General features: G+C 35.9%; 1 protein-coding gene across 3 annotated transcripts in view; it reads right to left on the bottom strand.

Moving 5' to 3' along the window:
* UNC80 (unc-80 homolog, NALCN channel complex subunit) overlaps nucleotides 1-19,924 on the bottom strand; it is a 208,117-nt gene that overhangs the window by 117,115 nt on the left and 71,078 nt on the right. For all 3 annotated transcript variants that reach the window (XM_068967658.1, XM_068967657.1, XM_068967659.1), the window contains exon 22: nucleotides 12,699-12,871. In XM_068967658.1, the coding sequence (XP_068823759.1) occupies nucleotides 12,699-12,871 (173 nt within the window). The remainder of the gene's footprint in view (nucleotides 1-12,698; nucleotides 12,872-19,924) is intronic.

Raw genomic sequence — 19,924 nt, 5'->3', positions numbered from 1 at the left:
GTTAGGTTGAACTTTATGGAATTTCTAAGTTTGACGGCCAAATACAGTAGAATATCATCAATTTCATAAGGTTTGGTTTTATATAAGGTGTTGTCTGCAATGGTTACAGAGCTATTTAAAATTACAAAACATCATGCATTATGCAATAAGTATTTCTCTAACATTCTTCAAGTAGAAAATTTCAAGTATCAGGCTATTTTTCCCTTGACTTTTTTTTTTTTCCCCCCTTGACTTCCTTTTGGCACTTTTTCCTGCATTTGATAAGATCGTTATGTATATTGATTGTTTCCTTTATGAAGGTAAAGCAGAGAACTAGAATACTAATTCAAACAGCTGTGTTTTATTTTGCCTGGGGACGTAGAAAATATTGTTACCAAGATATGATGGTTAATAGAAGCTTATAATTGCGATACATCCCTCCCCCTGAGGGACTATATCTAAACTTGTTATGTAAGAAGAAACCCTGATTGATCCTGGAAACTCGTAACAACAACAGGGGAGGAACTGTTTTAAAGACAATGTTTTATGTTGGTTCCTGGGGAATTACATAATATTTTTATTGCCTTACAATAAAATGTGAAGCTCTTGCTGGTGTAAGATACCTATTTATTTAAGACCACTGGGAATAAGCTGGTTTGGGTCTTAGTGTATGCTGGAACCTTGTTTGCTAGAGGGCACGTGCTTGTGACCCAGTATTTATTACTTAGCTTGTATTGAATTCTCTGCCCGAGATCATTAAGCAACTGACAGGCTGCCTCTGTCCCTGCACATTTCTGCAGTAGCTGTGGGCAACTGAAATGATTCAGTGTCAGGCTAGATGCAGGCATTATAGTTAAGTACATGGTTTGGCTGGGTTGGCATTTTAACACTCAGATCATGCTAATATCTTGCATAATTGTTTTAAAAACCAAATAAGGACTCCTACTTCTGACAATATGATGGATTAAGTGTGAAGACAAACATCTTTTGGTTTAGACATTTTAAAGTGCTGGGTAAAATATCCAAATTTTTTTCACTTTATTTTTGCTTTTGCTTCTGATATGAGATGACAGACCATTGAAAAGTAGAAATTACAAGAAAATTCAATTCTGGAGTGAACGTAGGGAGAAAGGTGTGAACTAGTGAAGGAATATTTGCCCCGAGGGTTTCTATTGACTATGGCAAAACCAGAGTATGGGTTTTCAATGGACCACAAATTAAATGTCAGTGTTCACGTGGAGTGGAAGGTCAGGCCACACACTCCTTTATAAAGCCAGTATCCCAGGTGGGAGTATTTTTTGATTAAACTTCAGTTGAGAGAGCTACTGCCAGTTGATCATCACCAAAGAAATGTCTGAAAGGGTTCTTTTAGAAGAAGGACATAGATCTTAGAAAGGAATGTCTGAGATGCAAGGAGAAATGGTGACCAAAGACTATACTAAGCTTTTGGGCAAATTTAGAAATCATTTTCCTAACAATTAATAAAAATAAAGTTTACATTGTCAATGTTAAAACAAAAACAGAGAACTAAATCTTGGACAACTGGCATTAAAACCCTCTACAGTCTTTTATTATTTGCAAGAAGAGTAAAGATATTCATTAATTTTAGACAGCATTGAGTTAAATATGCATGCAATTTTTAAAATATAAATAGAATATTACAAATTTCAAACTGATAAGGGAAAATGAATAAAACAAAGCTAAACCAAAGCAAAGAAAAATCCAATACAATTCAAAAGAAGGCATGAAATGGAAACAAGAACACACATGCAATGAAATAGTAAAAAAAATGTGGCAAGTAGTCCAAAGAAGACAGAACTGAATCTATACAAGTAAATATAATCTGTGCAAATGTACTAAACTTTCTAGGGAAAAAGGTCATTAAAATAGTTTAAAATTCAAATACTTGCTTTCTACAAGAGATATACCTAAAACACCTAAAAGATATAGAAATGTTGAAAGGAAAGGATTTACAAAAAGATATATAAGTCCAATGCTAAACTAGTGAAACTGTTTCAACTGTATTAATATTAAAGAAAAATATATCCTTATATACTAAAATAAATTGGGTCACTAGGTACTGAAAAGACCCTGATGCTGGGAAAGACTGAAGGGAGGAGGAGAAGGGGATGACAGAGAACAGATGGTAGGATGGCATTACTGACTCAATCAATAAGAGTGTGAGCAAGCTCCAGGAGATGGTGAAGGACAGGGAAGCCTGGTGTACTGCAGTCCATGGGGTCACAAAGAGTTGGACGTGACCGACTGAACAACAACAAGGTAGTGATAATATTTTTATAGGACCCGATACATATTATATTTCTAAACTACCTGCCTCCTCTAAACCAATAAAACAAAAATTGCTGGAACTTCAAGGTAAATGGATAACTTTGCCATCAAATCCCTTACCAATATACAGTGGAAGTGACAAATAGATTCAAGGGATTAGATCTGATAGAGTGCATGAAGAACTATGGATAGAGGTTTGTGAAATTGTACAGGAGGCAGTGATCAAGACCATCCCCCCCAAAAAGAAATGCAAAATGGTTGTCTGAGGAAGACTTACAAAGGGCTGAGAAAAGAAGAGACGTGAAAGGCAAAGGAGAAAAGGAAAGATATACCCATTTGAATGCAGAGTTCCAAAGAATAGCAAGGAGAGATAAGAAAGCCTTCCTCAGTGATTAATGCAAAGAAATAGAGGAAAACAATAGAATGGGAAAGACTAGAGATCTCTTCAAGAAAATTAGAGATACCAAGGGAACATTTCATGCAAAGAAGGGCACAATAAAGGACAGAAATGGTATGGACCTAACAGAAGCAAAAGATATTAAGAAGAAATATTAAGAAGATATGCAAGAATACACGGATAAACTACACAAAAAAGATCTTCATGACCCAGATAACCACGATGGTGTGATCACTCACCTAGAGGCAGATCCTGGAATGTGAAGTCAAGTGGGCCTTAGGAAGCATCACTACAAACAAAGCCAGTGGAGGTGATGGAATTCCAGCTGAACTATTTCAGTTTAGTGCTCAGTCATGTCTGACTCTTTGAGACCCCATGGACTGCAGCATGCTAGACCTCCCTGACAATCACCAGCTCCCAGAGGTTACTCAAACTCATGTCCATTGAGTCAGTGATGCCATCCAACCATCTCATCCTATGTCGTCCCCTTCTCCCACCTTCAACCTTTCCCAGCATTGGGGTCTCTTCAAATGAGTCAGTTTTTCGCATCAGGTGGCCAGAGGATTGGAGTTTCAGCTTTAGCATCAGTCCTTCCAATGAATATTCAGGACTGACTTCCTTTAGGATGGAGTAGTTGGATCTTCTTGCAGTCCAAGGGACTCTCAAGAGTCTTCTCCATCACCACAGTTCAAAAGCATCAATTCTTTGGTGCTCAGCTTTCTTTATAGTCCAACTCTCACATCCATACATGACTACTGGAAAAACCATAGCTTTGACTAGACGGACCTTTGTTGGCAAAGTAATGTCTCTGCTTTTTAATATGCTGGTTAGGTTGGTCATAGCTTTTCTTCCAAGGAGCAAGTGTCTTTTAATTTTATGGCTGCAGTCACCATCTACAGTGATTTTTGGAGCCCCCCAAAATAAAGTCTGTCACTGTTTCCACTGTTTCCCCATCTATTTGCCATAAAGTGATGGGACCAGATGCCATGATCTTAGTTTTCTGATTGTTTACCAACCTACACAGCATATTAAAAAGCAGAGACATTACTTTCCAACAAAGGTCTGTCTAGTAAAAGCTATGATTTTTGAAGTAGTCATGTATGGATGTTAGTTGGATTATATAGAAAGCTGAGCGCCAAATAATTGATGCTTTTGAACTGTGGTGTTGGAGAAGACTCTTGAGAGTCTCTTGGACTGCAAGGAGATACAAACCAGTCCATCCTAAAGGAAATCAGCCCTGAATATCCATTGAAAGGAGCGATGCTGAAGCTGAAACTCCAATCCTTTGGCCACCTGATGCGAAAAACTGACTCATTTGGAAAGACCCTGATGCTGGGAAAGATTGAAGGTGGGAGGAGAAAGGGACGACAGAAGATGAGATGGTTGGATGGCATTACCGACTCTGTGGACATGAGTTTGAGTTAGCTCCAGGAGTTGGTGATGGACAGGGAAGTCTGGAGTGCTGTAGTCCATGGGGTCTCAGAGAGTCAGACATGACTGAGCGACTAAACTGACTTGTCATCTCATATTAAGTTTTGAGGAGAAAAAAATAAGGATGTAGAAGACTTGATATGAAACACCATACCCTGATAGGCTTAGAGGGAATATGTTAAGTGAAATAAGTTAGAAAAAGACAAATACTGAATGATTTCACTGATATTTGGAATCTAAAAAACAAACAAAAAAATGAACAAACAAAACAGAGACAGACAGAGAAAACTGGTGCTTGCCAGAAGTAGGGAGCAGGGGGTTGAGTGAGGAATGGAGCTTAGGTGAAACAGGTGAAGAGGATTAAAAGCTTTAAACTTTCAATTGTAAAGTAAATAAGTCATTGGGATGTAATATACAGTATAGGGAATATAGTCAATAATATATAATAACAGTGTATGGTGACAGTTGGTTACTAGCTTTATGGTGATCAATTCATAATGCATATAAATGCCAAATCACTAAGTTGTACACTTGAAATTAATATCATATTGTCACCTATATTTCAATTAAGAAAAAGGAAAGAAAAGCCACCATGTTATACTCAACAGTTAGAGAATGCACATTCTTTTCAACTACACATGGAACATTTATGAAAATTATATAAGGCTCTAGTTTATAAAGCAACTTTAATTCCAAAGAATCAGTACCTGAAAATGAAGTTATGAATCAATAACAAATGGATACCTAGCAAAACTCTGAAATTTATAAATTGAAATGCACACACATCTATTTAAATGACTCATGGAAAAGGAAATAAATTTTAAAAGGCTTAAATATAACTTATAACAAACATACTACTTATCAAAATTTATGGCATGTGGTTAAAGTAGTAATGCTAAAATTCTAATGCTCAGTTTTTGAACAGAAGAAAATAAAAGCATGAGCCAAGCCATCAGCTAATAAGCTAAATAATAATACAATGAATTCAAAGCAATAAGAAGAATGAAAAATAAGGGCAGGATATACTCAATACTTTATAATAACCTATGAGGGGAAATAATCTTAAAAAATTATATATATGTATAAAACTGAATCACTTTGTTGTACACTTTGTAAATCAACTCTACCCCAATAAAAAAATAATAAGGCATTAATGAATTAGAGAATAAGACACAATAGAGAGAATCAACAACATTGTTAAAAAAGACTAACAAAATTGACAAATACCTGGCAAGCCTAAGAAGACAATTTTAGAAATAAAAACAGATAAAGTAATAACAGATGCTGCAAATATTAATAAGAAAATTATCAAATTTAATCCAACAAATATGAAAATTGAGGTAAACCTGACAAATTACTGAAAAATGTAAAATTACTTAAACTGACTCAGAGAGAAATAGAACTTTTGAATAATCAATTCAACTCTGAATCTCAATTTGAATTTTAATTACATCTAAATTTATCTGTGGGCTCAATGTAATTCCAAGAATATATCAAAGAATTTTCAGAGAAATTGACAAGCTAATTACAAAATTTACATGGAAGAGCAAAGGATAATTGGGTGATGTTCAAAGTCTGAGCTATTAAGACAGAGTAGATTAACTCAGCATACACAGGGAATGGAACAGAAAAACTCTCGGAATCACATCCATGCATGTATAGCAACTGGACACATGATTAGGATGGTGTTGCATATCAGATAATAAAGAATGAATTAGTCAAAATAATACCCTAGGATATTTTTTTCATGTGAAATAAAAAGAAAGAAAGGAAAGAATCCCACTTTATACACACAGTAAATTGTAGTTAAAGACCTAAATGTGAAATGTAAACTTTAAAATTTTAGAGGAAAATGTAACATGTATTTATTATTACTGTGGGATTTCTTTAAAAAGACTAAAAAAAACCATTAAAGAAAATTCTTATCAATTATATCAAAATGTATATATTAAAACAGCATGAGGAAACAGAACAAAATGACATATTCTCTAGGGATACAAACTTATGAAGCACAAAAAGCCAAGCACAGGGAAAATTAAAGTTCGAGACAACAGGGTCCTCTGGGAAGTAGGGGTGAGTGATTAGAAAAGGAATACAAGGGACTTTAAAAAAATTGAAATGTACTACTTTTTAACATATATGATGAACATATGACATTAAAATTTTTTTATTTAAATGCTACATATTTATGACATATCTTTTGTGTGTGTGTGTGCCTGACTGCTATATTTCATAGTCAGATTTTTTTTAAAAATTCAATGTAGGAGTACCACTAGAATAAAGTGTATAATTGGACCATTTAGCTTTGGTTATTACTGGATTACTTCAACTTTCCTTATAATTCAAAAGAAAACACAATATTACTTTGTTTTATAGTTCCCCATCTGCATATATTCCTAATTCCTTGAAAACAGGTAATTTCCATTGATCACCAAGTAGTCTTATGATGGTAAACTCCAATGTGGATTAAATTTGTTGCAGTGAACCTAAAAGTATGACTATATGGTAACCTAATTGATGCTTTTGAGCTGTGGTGTTGGAGAAGACTCTTGAGAGTCCCTTGGACTGCAAGGAGATCCAACAGTCCATTCTGAAGGAGATCAGCCCTCAGATTTCTTTGGAAGGAATGATGCTAAAGCTGAAGCTCCATACTTTGGCCACCTCATGTGAAGAGTTGACTCATTGGAAAAGACTGACGCTGGGAGGGATTGGGGGCAGGAGGAGAAGGGGACGACAGAGGATGAGATGACTGGATGGCATCACTGACTCGATGGACATGAGTCTGAGTGAACTCTGGGAGCTGGTAATGGACAGGGAGGCCTGGCGTGCTGTGATTCATGGGGTCGCAAAGAGTCGGACACTACTGAGCAACTGAACTGAACTAAATGTTTCATTTTTCCCAGGAGAGTTCTAGTTTATGTCTAATTGGTATGATTATTGATAACACCCCATTTCACTCTCAAAAGTGTCCCACTTAGAATACAAATTATATAATCATTCCTCCTAAAGCTATCTATTTATGAACCTATTATAATTTAACATGAATTAGGTTTTCTTTTTCCACAGACTAGGGAGAAAACTATGATCCAATGGACTCTCTTATATTCATGGAATTGTTACTAAAGCAAATTGACATTATTTTGTGTTATTCATGCTAGTAAATTACCAGTAGATGAGACATCACTATGTCTGTACATGTTATGTATTTGTCTGGATAAAAAATGAAAGATAATTTCACCTGAAATATATAGAAAACAGACAAAAGTGCCTTTTATTCAAACTGCATAATTTTTCCATTTTTTGTGCTTGTAGATTATATCAACCTAAAGATGAAACAAATCCTTTCTAAAACATGTCTTTTAAAAAATGTCTTATAGTTGCATTTGTTAAATTTATACTGATGAGAAACAGTGTGAGGAGGAGCTGTGCTGAAATAAAAACTGAACCAATTATCCCTTCATAGTCATAGTAATAATCACAAGAGGATAGTTTAAAACAAAACCTTCAGATGGGCAAGATTTTGAACACTGACATTTCTAGTATTTCCCTCATTTAATAATGTTTTTTAACTCTGAAGAAAATTGTATACTAGAAAAAATCACATTGAAATTCTATGATGCAGGTAAAGAGACAATGAAAATTGTTCTGAAATAAAAGCTACATCAGAAGGTAAACATTGCATTTAAGTTGTAGTTAAAAGTGAGTGCAACATCCAACAAAAGCAAACAACAAAAAGGAGATGGGAGTGTTGGACTGTAAAATGATGATGAACTGAATGTATTCATTTTCCCTTCCTCTCTTAAATCATAGAGGATGAAATGGTAGAATCTATTCCTATATCTGTATGTATATCTATGTCTACCTATCTACCTATCTGTACCCATCTGTATGTACATATGCATCTGCATATATATCTGACATCGGTATCTATCATCAATCTATCCATCTATGTCATTTATATCTACATCTCAGTTCAGTTCAGTCGCTCAGTCATGTCTGACTTTTTGAGACCCCACGGACTGCAGCATGCCAGGCTTCCCTGTCCATCACCAACTCCTGGAGTTTACTCAAACTCATGTCCATTTGAGTCGGTGATACCATCCAACCATTTCATCCTTCTCCTCCCACCTTCAATCTTTCCCAGAGTCAGGGTCTTTTCAAATGAGTCAGTTTTTCGGATCAGGTGGCCAAAGGATTGGAGTTTCAGCTTCAGCAGCAGTCCTTCCAATGAATGTTCAGGACTGATCTCCTTTAGGATGGACTGGTTGGATCCCCTTGCAGTCCAAGGGACTCTCAAGTGTCTTCTTAAACACCACAGTTCAAAAGCATCAAGTCTTCGGTGCTCAGCTTTCTTTATAGTCCAATTGTCACATCCATACATGACTACTGGAAAAACCATAGGTTTGACTAGACAGATATCTATATCTACATATTTCTATATTTATATATTTATACACTAAAACCACAAATACACTGGAAAACATGTAAAACATTTAAAAGTGAAGCATTTCTGAAAGTCAGGAAGCAGATGAAGTCAGATATTAAGTGTAACCAAACACAGAGGATACAAAATGTAATAACACATCTAATAAAAGACATTTGTGAATATTAATCTTGAGGGGCTCTTAACCCCAAATCAACAGGTATGAACAACTGCCATTGCCACACTTGCTTAAATGATGGTAAAAAGAGAATGCCACTTTGCTTCAAACATATTGGACATGCAGCCACACTTTCCTTCCTCTCAGTACTCTTGCCAGCATTCACCAGTGATTTTGGTTCCTTCACTTTTCTGTATCTGAGAAATTGAAGTTAAGGGTGCCCTCATTTGGAGACCATTTCCTGGCTTAATCCTTTCCTCTTATATCAACAAATAAAATAATGAATATGAAGGTGCTTTATAAACTATGATAAATAATGAAAATGTTACTTTGTCATCTTCTACCCTCATCTCTGCCACTACTACCACCATGACTACTATCATCACGATGACTGCCATCATCGCCACCACCACCACCTCTCTCCTCTTTCTACCATCGCCACCATCATTATCTACCTCATCTGTTTTAGGTATTTTTTTTCAACCAACCAGGTCTGCCTAAAATTTCTCTGTTTCCTTTTAATCTTGACTGATACTGACCTCTGGATACTCCTTGACCTTGACCTAGAATCAAAGACTCTCAGATAGTAAAGAAACTCACACTAACCACCTATTTCTTAAGTCCCCCTGTAAACTTCCTCCATTGAGTCCAGTGTAATGACAAAGAACTCATTACTTCTCAAAGTATCTACTTCATCACTGGATATCTATGAAGTGAAGTGAAGTGAAGTCACTCAGTCATGTCTGACTCTTTGTGACCCCCATGGACTGTAACCTACCAGGCTCCTCCCTCCATGAGATTCTCCAGACAAGAGTACTGGAGTGGATTGCCATTTCCTTCTCCAGGAGATCTTCCCAACCTAGGGATCGATCCCGGGTCTCCCGCATTCCAGGCAGACGCTTTAACCTCTGAGCCACCAGGGAAGCCCCACTGGATATCTATAGTGATCAGAAAATGCTTCTTTACTTTGAGGCTTGAAGATATTGCTCATAAACATCAAATCTCCTTTATTTCTTACCATGAGATTAATAAGGTTGAGAAGATCAAGCAGACCAGAATTGGTCCAACAGGAAAGGAAGAAAGGAGAATCTAGTGATTTGGTAACTAACTGCCCACAATCTTACTTGGAAGGTGTAAAATAATTTCGAAAGTTCTGTGGGATTCTGCCACTAATTGAATCTCGTTGGAAACTCTAAGCATTATAGCAGTTAGAGATTATATAGGTATGGAAACATCTGAAGAGAAGGAATAAAATTCCAGCATCAAGTATTGATGACTATCAAAGTACTCATCAATATTCTTATTAACATAATCTCCATTCAGAAGCCAGTGTTAATTTGCTTGACTGGGGTTATTTATTAAATCTGCAAATATATCAATCTGTTTGTCACAAGCCTCCTGTTTTTCCCATGCCCACATATCTTATAAATCTTAAAAGCCTTCTCCGTAGGAAGTATTTATTCCTTCTGTTTTATACCATCAGTAAGTGCTAATAAAATTTAATGGTTCCTTTGTCTAAAAATTTTCCAAACTATCTGTGACTTCAGAATTGAGACCAAGATGGACACAATAGTACTTCTGGAACTCTACAGCACAGATTACCCATAAAGTTCTAATGTACCATTGCTATTGTGTATTTAAAAAATTGTTCAAATAGCTTCTGTCATCATCAGCTTCTAAAACCACATTTAAACTATCAGGTTTAAAATATAGAATTTCTTATTTTTCATATTTTAAAGTTCATATGGTGATCTCACATAATTTTTTTATGAGAGAGTCAACATGGTGTTGTATAAAATAGAGGGTCTGCTCTAATCCAGCTCTATCATTTGTTGACTTCAAGCCCTGGCCAGGTGGTCTTTCTGAGCTTCATTTGGTTTTTATTTGGAAATACAGTAGGCACACAGTAAGTGTTAATCATTAGTCTGTCAACCTAAGAATGCTGTACACTCTAAGTCTAGAAAAGAGATCACCATACAAACATTATCTTCATAAGGAAAGTTGCAAAACAAGTAATGCTTTCCAGTTGAGTTCTGCTGTGTTACCCTTTACTGCTCTATGCCTGGCACATAGGAAACCTTCAGGAGATATTGGCTGAGTTAATTAATCAATTATTATATGATGAGCATCTTGTAAGTCACACTGACTTCCAGGCTTTCAAATTTCACCATTCTTTCCATTTGATATTTGACATATCAAATGTATGTTTCTCTTCCTCGATGATGAGATTGAGTCGAAAATTACTAACAACTCCAGAGAGGCTGAGAGCTCTGCTCACCCTTACTGCATTCTCACTGTCACTGTTATTCCAATACTTTCTTCTGTTCCCTAATCAAATCCGGCTGCTTCCACTGCTACCAACACCATGACATTTTATACTCCGTGAGCACTTTCTAATCATTACAAATCTGACAGTTTTAATATAGGAATTTATGGATATTTTAATGAGTATTTCTGAAGTGCAAATAAAATGTGGCACACTTTACTGGCTTTAGTATTTTTTTGTGAACTAACCATGTACTTACTCATTTTCTAAATGTTCAATTGTCCTTTCTTTATCAGTTTGTTACATTTATTTATTTTAATGTGCTCCTTTCAGAATAGATCAAGATGTGATTAAGAAGAACCATGCATGACTCAAAAGACTGACAGGCAAGTTACCACTCTCCCCCTTAGATAACAAGAAACTGGCTCTCTGCCTTGCTAGCTCTCTTGCTTTAGACAGGCATCCCATTCTTTGTTTGATTGCCACCCGCCTCAGCTCTCCTGGAGACCTGTGACTCTCTACATTTTACAGTCACCATAGCATATATCAATACACATTAACTACTTTGGAATTAAGAAAAATATTTGCAAAGGCCAATATCCAAGAGTGAGAAACTGACTGAAACATTTTATATAAATAACCTTTGGATGATTATAGTGGTATTTGCATTTCAGGCTTATGTGAAGCTACATACCTTGCTGGTCACTAAATATCATGACAGTAAAAACTATTAATGTCACAGAAAAATGTTATGAATTATAAGCTTTAGATGATTTTCCAAGGCAAAAATATGAGTGCCAGCATTTATATGATCACGAGTTACAAAATGGGCTAAAGGGTTTCTGTTGTAAAAATGTCTACTTTAATTCTTTTTAAAATGTTAATATAAAAGACTTTTATTTCTTGATATTTACTTGGTATTTTGTACCCAGTATTTGTACAATATTTGTAGAATTTATTAAACCAGCAGGTAAATAAAGGAAATTGAGAGACAGTTCTAAATTCATGTCTGGGCTTCGTTTACCTAACAAAAATACTTCCTAAACAAGATTCACATTATACTCTTGAATCTCTCACATGTGAATAATTCCATACAGTGTTCAAGGTGCTTCTGTACTATTAATTTCAATTGATCCTTGCTTCATATTCTCCCTCAACTAACGGAATTAGACCAAGACGGAGTTTAAAGGATTAATATGTGACAGACATGACTAATAAAAATTAACAATAATAATGGTCTACTTCATTGAGAACTTGCCATATTTCAGGCATTGCAATGAAGACTTTATATCCAGTATCTCATTTAATCCTCACACTAGCCCTAGGAGGTAGACATAATATTATTATTACTCTTATTACATTTAATCTCATTTTACAGTGTTTGGCTAACAGATGTCAGAGAGATTTTAAGCCAGAAAGTCTCATACTGTTCTGGAATGTGACTCATATACTGTTAATCATGATGCTATACAGACTATATTTTAATATATGTATTATATTTAAAAGATTCATAAACTTTAAATTATGATGCTATATAGAATTTATTTACTAAGAATTTTCCTCATTTCTTTTCCTCACCACCTTTTCCCTCCTTTTCCCACTAATGCTGAGGAGAAAAAATAAGGCCAAAACATAAATCCATAGTTAGGGTTAGGAATGGGGATTAATCCTTTCTGCCATTAGCAGAATTAACTGGAACGGAGTACAGGATGAGAAAATTCTTGCAACAACTTACAAGATCCAAGGCAGCTGCCAAGATCGATGCATCAGGAATTGTCCCTGGCTCACAGCAGTTTAACAGAAACTGAAAGCGCTTCATGCCTTGTCGGATTGCTCCAAGATTCACCACGTTTTTGCTTTTTCCGCCATCTTGGTTGGAAGGCAGATGGTCATCAAAACTGTGGCAACCTGTGGGGGTTTTCCCATGTTGGAAGAAAGAAGGAGAGAGAGTGTAATGGTTGTAAATTTTAAAAAAGCTTTGAAGTTTCAACAATATATTGTCTGTAGTGTTGGCCTGAGAACATTTTCCTGAACTACACCTCTCTCCTCTCTATCTAATGCTTGATTTGGACATGCCTTGATTTTTAAGAATCTGGTGACACGTTGTGTATGTAAATATGGGGCGTTACACAACTATTTAAATATAGGGTCCAATCCTTAGAGAACAGACAGGGGGGAGAGGGGGAGGGAGGGGTGGATTGGGAGTTTGGGATTAGCAGATGTAAACTATTATATATAGAGTGGATAAACACCAAGGTCTTACTGGATAGCACAGAGAACTATATTCAATATCCTGTGATAAACCATAGTGAAAAAGAATCTGAAAGATAATGTATAAATATATGTATCACTGAATCACTTTGCTATACAGCAGAAATTAACACAACATCGTAAATCAACTATGTGAAAATAAAAAATTTTAATGATTAAAAATTAAAGAGATAAATACAGTAGTCAAAGCGTTAGTCGCTCAGCCATGTCCGACTCTGGTGACCCCGTGGACTGTAGGCCCGCCAGGCTCCTACTGCCGCTGCTACTGGTAAGTTGCTTCAGTCATGTCCGACTCTGCGATCCCATAGACAGCAGCCTACCAGGCTCCCCTGTCCCTGGGATTCTCCGGGCAAGAATACTGGAGTAGGTTGCCATTTCCTTCTCCAATGAATGAAAGTGAAAAGTGAAAGTGAAGTCGCTCAGCCGTGTCCGACTCTTAGCAACCTCATGACCAGGCTCCTCCATCCATGGGATTTTCCAGGCAAGAGAACTGGAGTGGGTAGTCGTTCCCTTCTCCAGGGGATCTTTCTGACCCAGTTGAACACAGCTGTCTGGCACTGCAGGCAGATTCTTTACCATCTGCACCACCAGGGATTATAGGGTCTGATCATTTTGATACCAGGTCTCTTCTGTAACACTGCTAAGGGGATTATTTAAAATAATTCTTCCTGTAATCAACAGCTAAATTCTGCTTTTATGGACGATGCAAAATCACTGTGCAATTTCAGATCTGTTACAAAAAACTTATATCAAAGACAATATCCTGGTATCTTGGTGCCAATGCAAAGAATCATTGACAGTGACAGTTGTAAAGGATTTGAGAGGTGCTCATTTAATTCCAAGATTTCCAAACCTGGCTGTGCATCAGAATTATCTGGGAAGTTTTGAATCTTATTCAGAACTTCAGAACCAGTGTCTCTGGAAGAAGTATGAGAATGTGAGCTTTGTAAAGCCTCACAGATGATAAGGACACTGCCAGCTTGATACCACACAGTAATCAGAAGTTTGGGAACCACTGATAGATCCTTTCTTATTTTTCCAGTTAAGTTGGAAAAATTCTCATTCCGTAAGAATGAGAATCTGTTTGGAGTTCCTTAAAATGCATAATATCAGGTTCTATTGCTAGAGGTTTTGATTCCATAGGTCTGGGGGTTATGAATATTAACAAATATGTCACATGACTTTAATACAGGAAGTCTAAGGATCACTGTTTTTCATCTTTTTTAACCCCAGGTACTTTTCCCTAAAGGAAATCAATCCTGAACATTCACTGGAAGGACAGATGCTGAAGCTCCAATACTTTGGCCACCTGATGCAAAGAGCCGACTCATTGGAAACGACTCTAAAGCTGGGAAAGATTGAAGGAAGGAGGAGAAGGGAATGACAGAGGATGAGGTGGTTGGATGGCATCACTGACTCAATGGATATGAATTTGAGCAAACTGTGGGAGATGGCGAAGGACAGGGAAGCCTGGCCTGCTGCAGTCCATAGAGTCACACAGAGTCGGACACGACTGAGCAACTGAACAATTCTTTTTTTTAAAAAACCTAAATATCTCATAGCTTTTTTATAATTTCTAGTATATATGTGTGTGTGTATATATACCCATATATATATAATATTTAGTTTCTCTTATATAATTTATATATTATATATAACATATATAATCTCATATAATATTGAGTATACTTTTAAAAACCAAGCCCAAATTGCTTCCCATGATTTTGAAAAGGACTTTTAACACTTCAGAATATACCCCCAGGAGGCTGATTTCGTGCTTGGCTTAATGTATGCTGACACCATTCATTTGCAGTGTTGCCAACCCCAGATCCTCAGTAAGTCACAGGTGCCATTATAGGAAATGGCTTTCTCACCTCTTCTATAAAAAGTACCTTAATCTCGCCAAAGCACTACCCCACTTTCCCACTTGCTGCCTCAGCATAGCTGTTGCTCTCAACTAAAGTGTCCTACATGCAAGTGTGTTGTAACTGGGAGTTGCAGGATATATGGTGAATAATTTGTTCCTGTTAATAAACACTAATGTACACAAATTTGCACTTAAAAATCAAGTCCAGAGTTAGACTTGTCCTTTTAATTGCTTGCATTCTTCGTAAATAAAGGGTGGTATTTTTAGCTATGAGCTTGGGTTACCATGATAGTGTGCCCCATGTAGGGCTGTCAGCCATCACGTGTACTAGTGGGAAAAGGTGAGCACCTGCTTTTCATTCTTTGAAAGCAGTTCAAGCTTGGGGAACAGATTCCATTGGACTTATTACCACAAGCTAAAAAATTATGGCATGGTATAAAAATAATTACCAATTCCTGGTCAACAGCTTTCAAAATATCTCAGTATCATGCTAAATTACATAGGTGTGAAATTATATGATGTGGGGAATTTGTTCTAAAATATATTAAAAAATATGATGAAGCAAATTACAAAAAAAATTTCATTATTACAACTGGGTGATAGATATTTGGAATCCACTGGACCACCCTTTTTACTCTTTGTCTATGTTCGAAATTTTTCATAAGTATAAAAATGGCTCAGAATATAATGAAAATATCATTATCAACATTTCCTATATTTCATTCCTTATGGGTGTGTTTCCTTTTCAAGTATAAATATTCTAGAATAAAAATTCCATATTCAGCATCTTCCATATTTTTTTCTAGTTAGTGTAAGTATATTTTGTATCAAATGCAAAAGGAAGTAGCACAAAAAGAATCTGAAGGTGGAAAAAATTTCAGAAGACAGAATTTCAAATAGTCCTAAGAAGGCATAGCTAGAAGCTACAGATAATGAACAAACATTTCCTGGAGAACACTGTCTTCAGACAGCTGTCTTTCAAAATACTATTCTATTTACTCATTGAACATAAGCAAAACTATTAGAACAGGTAACTTCCTGTTATTTTTCCTATCTATATATCACTTTATTAATCATTTTTATACAGTCCTTTAATAGATACACATGTCACAGGATATCTCATTAATTCAATATTTACACTCTAATTGTACCTAAATTTAAACTGTGAATTTAAGATAAATTCCCAAATAATAAGATTTTTCTTTTTAGTGAATCAAGTTGTTCCATTATTTCTTATCATAATTAAGATATAAGATACATTAAGTGATAACACTCAAATTTGAAATAGAACTAACGTATAAGATAGACTGGATGGTCAAAAAATTAATTCTTATTTAACTAATTTATTTTAAAGTTTTCATCATTTTATTAAAGAAAGCATTAAGAATAAATATACTACCATTTTTTCCATTTTTTTGACAAGATAATTACTTCTAAAAATATGTATTCAATATTACTAAAGAAAGTCTCCCTTTCCTTTTTTTTTTTCTGCCATGCCAGGTGGCATACAGGATCTTCATTTCCCCTTCAGGGGGCAGAATCTCTGCCCCCTGAAGAGTCCTAACCACTGAACCTTCAGGGAATTCCCAAGAAAGTGTCATTTTGATAGAACTTCAGAAACAACACAGTTAAGAAGTAAAAATAAAATAATGAAAACAGAAGTGATCAAAACAATCATTGTTGGTAAGAATCTATTCTGTGAAGAATCATTCACAGATGATGCACATTTGGTAAAAACCCCACAAGTCCAGGATGTAAGGATCATGCTGTAAGTAAAAGCTATTTACAATGGAAAATTTCCATTGTATCTATATAGCATTAATGTGCTTGTGTGCCAAGTTGCTTCAGTCATGTCTAGAAGGCAATGGCACCCCACTCCAGTACTCTTGCCTGGAAAATCCCATGGACGGAGGAGCCTGGTAGGCTGCAGTCCATGGGGTCACTAAGAGTCGGGCTCGACTGAGCGACTTCACTTTCGCTTTTCACTTTCATGCATTGGAGAAAAAAATGGCAACCCACTCCAGTATTCTTGCCTGGAGAACCCCAGAGACAGAGGAGCCTAGTGGGCTGCCATCTATGGGGTCGCATAGAGTCGGACACGACTGAAGTGACTTAGCAGCAGCAGCAGTTTTTCTGATCATGTGGACTACAGCCCACCAGACTCCTCTGTCCATGGGATTCTCCAGGCAAGAATACTTGAGTGGGTTGTCATGCCCTCCTCCAGGGAATCTTCCTGACCCAGGGATAGAACCTGTATCTCTTATATCTCATCTCTTGCACTGGCAAGTAGGTTCTTTACCACTAGTGCCAGCTGGGAAGCCCATATAGTGTTAATAGATAACAATATATTTACTAACTCTTTGAGCACTTAGTATGTGTCAAGTACTGTATGAGAGATATTTTATAATTTATTCTATTTTTTGTAACAGCTATAAAAGATAGATCTTTAAAATGATTTTAAAGAGAGAGAGAATGAGAAAGAATAGAAGCAGAGAGAGAAAGAGGAAAGGACAGGTGAACTAGCTCTGTCGAAGTTCATGCAACAGAAAGTCATAAGGTGAGAATTCAAATCCAAACTAGTAATAATCTTACCACCAGGCCATACTATGTCTTTAGAATACCCAAGTGTTTATGTTGAAGACTTTTACATCCTGCTGAAGGTTGTGATTATTTCAAGAAAATATACTGTAAGAAATTAATCAACACTGTACATGTTACAGACTGTCTAGCTGTACCCTGTTGACCTTTCATATTGTGATAATGAAAGAAACATTAAAAGTAATTTGCCTATAAAATGTACCTCTTCCTTATTAATCTTTTATATACATTTACTAGAATGTAAGGATGCCTCTTGGTTTGCTCCATCATGATTAATCTTTTAGTCTCAATACATTCTAGTTACACTTATTGACTATTTTTTACATTAAATTTACTGATGTATAATTTACATAGGATGCATTTCCAAAAAGTTGCTACATCTCAAAAGACATTTCAAAATCTAGTATTTCTTTAAGAAGCATTTTCCGTACAATTCATGACAGAGCTGAGCACAAAGAAGTCAGTCAATTTTCCTGGTCAGTTGGGGGGAGAAAACATTATTTTAGTTAATGAAATATCTTCCTTCAAATAGAGACAATATGATTTCTAAAATGAAATATTCTTAGCAAATAGGAAAATATAGAAGAAAAAGATGGCTGGTCTCTGAGTGTAATTTCAGTTCTGTAAATGTTCAGTAGACATATTTTTCATTTGTTGAATAAAATCTTAGATTAAAAAAATTCAACCATGTATTCATTTTATCTTAACCCAGGGAAGTTAGAGTACTACATTGAAACTGAGAGTAAGAATGTTTAGTATTTGGTTTCTTCAACAACTTTAAAGAAACAGAGAAAATAGGTAATTAAAGTAATTTAAATGAGAAAGAAATGGACAATGCATCTATAATGGATGCACGGTGATCATCTATTAACAGATTGCAAAGTATTAGAAAAAGGAAAAGAAAGAAATAAAAAGCAAAAGCAGGTTCAAAGTTAAGATGTTTACAAGGTCAAGGATGGCAGTTGTTGCAAAATACAATGTACTCAGATGAGCAGATAATGTTGTTTTGATATTTTAGAATAGCTGGGGATATCTGTCTCTTGCAAAACATTCCAAAAGAATTATCTCATAGAATATTTTAAAAATGTTTAACAAGCCAGAGATTATGGATAAAGAATGATGATGTACAAACCATATTCTTTTCTCAGTCAAAAACACATTAAATATCCCAGAATCAGTTCCAGATTTTAATCATTTTGTCTTCTAGACACACAGGTAGAGACTGTATTGTGGGTACTATTGACGCAAACTCACCCCAGACTCAGGATGTGTGAATATTTTGTATCAGGTCTTTTCTATTTGTAAACGAAATATAAAGAATACCTGAAACAATGGCTGAAGTCTGTAAGAACAGTGGTGAGAAAAACACAAAATCCAGAAGAAACTAAGGTGCACGAGCAAGACTAATGATAACATGTTTGGAATAAGAGTAAGAATAAAAATATTGACCTATTACTTGAAGAAGGAAGGGAGATAAACAACTCAAAAGGAGGATAAACAAATCAATCGTGCTTTCTTCTTTTCTGCTAAAAAAAATTTACAAATGGGAAAGTACAGAAAAGCTTCATTAAGAAGGCAACAAATGTGAGAGTCCCGAATCTCTGAGGTTATGTCTCATTTTCATCAAATTATAGTCCAGTGCACAGAAAGGACCTGAAGATGCAACCACAGTACTAGTCAAATGACATTCAGCTAACACAGCACACATTTAGAGAATGTACTTTAGTTCCACACTTCCTTCTCAAACAACCACCACAAAAATCTGTTTATAATACTAACAACTTTGAACATTAGATGCATCTTCTCTGAAATATGACTGGAAAGAGTGCAAGAAGACTGAAAATGACAAAGTTCCCAATTAATAGGAAGATTCCTGAAACCACAGACCTGACCTTTTATGACCCTATGGACTGTAGCCTGCCCAGCTCCTCTGTCCATGGGATTTTCCAGGCAAGAATGCTGGAATGGGTTGCCATTTCCTCCTCCAGGGCATCTTCCCAACCCAGGGATGGAACCCACATCTCTTACATCTCCTGCGTTGGCAGGCAGGTTCTTACCACTAGCACCACCTAGGAAGCCCCTTTGATGTATCTATACCTAGCCAAATTCTGTAAGAGAGAATTAGATACAGAGGATCACTAAAAAGACAAAACCACATAGGAACCATTTGGTTTGGTGAAGAAAATATCACGTTAAACTAAATTACTTTCCTCCTTTTGACAGAG

Source organism: Capricornis sumatraensis, chromosome 3 (genome assembly GCF_032405125.1).
Source record: "Capricornis sumatraensis isolate serow.1 chromosome 3, serow.2, whole genome shotgun sequence".
NCBI classification, from domain to species: domain Eukaryota; kingdom Metazoa; phylum Chordata; class Mammalia; order Artiodactyla; family Bovidae; genus Capricornis; species Capricornis sumatraensis.
Note: the sequence above shows the minus strand (reverse complement) of the source record. Positions and strands in the feature narration are given on the sequence as shown.